General features: G+C 37.0%; 1 protein-coding gene across 1 annotated transcript; it reads left to right on the forward strand.

The window, feature by feature from the left end:
* Positions 1–260: 260 nt before the first annotated feature.
* Positions 261–1,337, forward strand: LOC107789787 (uncharacterized). Its single transcript, XM_016611655.1, has one exon. It carries the CDS (start codon positions 261–263, stop codon positions 1,335–1,337), a length of 1,077 nt encoding a protein of 358 aa, XP_016467141.1.
* The last annotated feature ends 385 nt before the right edge of the window (positions 1,338–1,722 follow it).

Here is a 1,722-nt window from a genome sequence, read left to right on the forward strand (position 1 = left end):
TGTACTAGGATTCACATTGAATCCGAACCAATATAAAAACTCTGGTGTCTTTAATTCCTGCATTTTACCTCTGTATTTTAATTCTGCACTTCTTATTATCTCGCTATTACATCTAGTCGACTAATTGGAAAACTAGTCAACTTATAATAATTAATTTTAAAATAAGCAATTCACCCCCTGCCCCCCCCCCCTGTACTTTCAATTGGTATCAGAGCAAGGCTCATATTTTTCTTTTGTTTAAGAGCTTGTGAGAAAAGATCATGACTAATCAAGTTATTATCAGATTACTCTTCCAAGAAGGAACATCGCAAGTGAGGCCACCATATTTCAATGGACAACATTTCTATCACTGGAAAGTGCGTATGGAAATATACGCAAAGTCTTATGATGTCAAGGTCTGGCGAGTTATCAAAAAGGGGAACTATCCTCTGTCGGCTGCTGCTCAACAACCTGCTGATCCTGAAGATATAGATGAATATACTGATGAACAAATGGCAGTTGTGCAAGTTAATGCTAAAGCAAGGAATCTGCTTTATAATGCTATAAGTGGTGAGGAATATGAGAAAATCTCCAGTTGCGATACAACCAAAGAGATGTGGGATAAACTTGAAGTTACTTATGAGGGAATCAATAAAGTGAAAGAAACCTATATCAACATGTTGGTTCATGACTTCGAACTCTTCCAGATAAAAGAAGGAGAATCCATTGAAGAGATTTTTGCCAGATTTAGCAAAACCATTAGCGATCTAAAAGCTTTTGGCAAACCATACTCAAGTGGTGATCAAGTTAGGAAAATTCTGAGAAGTCTACCCACTACTTGGCAGACAAAAGTGGTTACACTTGAATCACAGGATTTGAACAAATTATCATACGATGAACTTCGAGGAAAAATTATAGTCTTCGAGAAAACTCATCTCAAGAAAACAAACCAAGAAGAAAATAAGAAAATAATTGCTTTCAACGCTACAACCAAAAGAGCAGACAATGATATTGATGACGACCCTGAAGCTCTTCAAGAAGAAATTGCCATGGTATCAAGGAACATGGACGGTTTAATGAGGAGATACAGGAATAAAAGAAGAGGCAGGATACCATCCATGAGAACTAGGCAATATAACGAACAAGACAAAAATGATGGCAAATGCTATGAGTGTGGAAGATTTGGGCATTTTCAAGATGAGTGTCCTGATCTTAAAAGAAAGGTTTCCAGAGGTTTTAACAAGAACAAATCATTTGGAAACTCGAGTGATGAAGACAGTTCAGAACACGAAGAAATAGCAAATCTATATTTCATGACAATTCTGGAAAATGACATGAACAAACTCTCAGGGTGCTAGACAAATGAGGACACTTCAGATGACGAATACGAAGATGACAATGAGAACTGTTTCATGGCGCGAGGTGAAACAAGCAAGGTAAGATCTTATAACTATGAAAGATGTAATGAATTGCAAGATATTCTTGACCTTACTTTGAAAGAGTCTCAAAAAATGATGAATGAACTAAAGAGATTCAACAAAGAAGTAAAAGACTGGAAACTCAAGCTTGAAGTATGCGAAATTGAAAATGAAGTACTTCAAGATGAGTTTCAGGAATTGCAAATATGACTCAATGGCATGCGCAAATCCACCAGTCATAGTTATGTCAAGTCGAACCAGGCGACTTACAAGTCAACTAGAGAAGGACCAGCCAGAACAGAGTCCACTAGTACTATCACAAATG

Source organism: Nicotiana tabacum, chromosome 2 (genome assembly GCF_000715075.1).
Source record: "Nicotiana tabacum cultivar K326 chromosome 2, ASM71507v2, whole genome shotgun sequence".
In the NCBI taxonomy this organism is placed as follows: Eukaryota; Viridiplantae; Streptophyta; class Magnoliopsida; order Solanales; family Solanaceae; genus Nicotiana; species Nicotiana tabacum.

Coding starts and splice junctions, on each gene's coding strand:
- LOC107789787 (XM_016611655.1), top strand. CDS start 261: ATGACTAATCAAGTTATTATCAGATTACTCTTCCAAGAAGGAACATCG.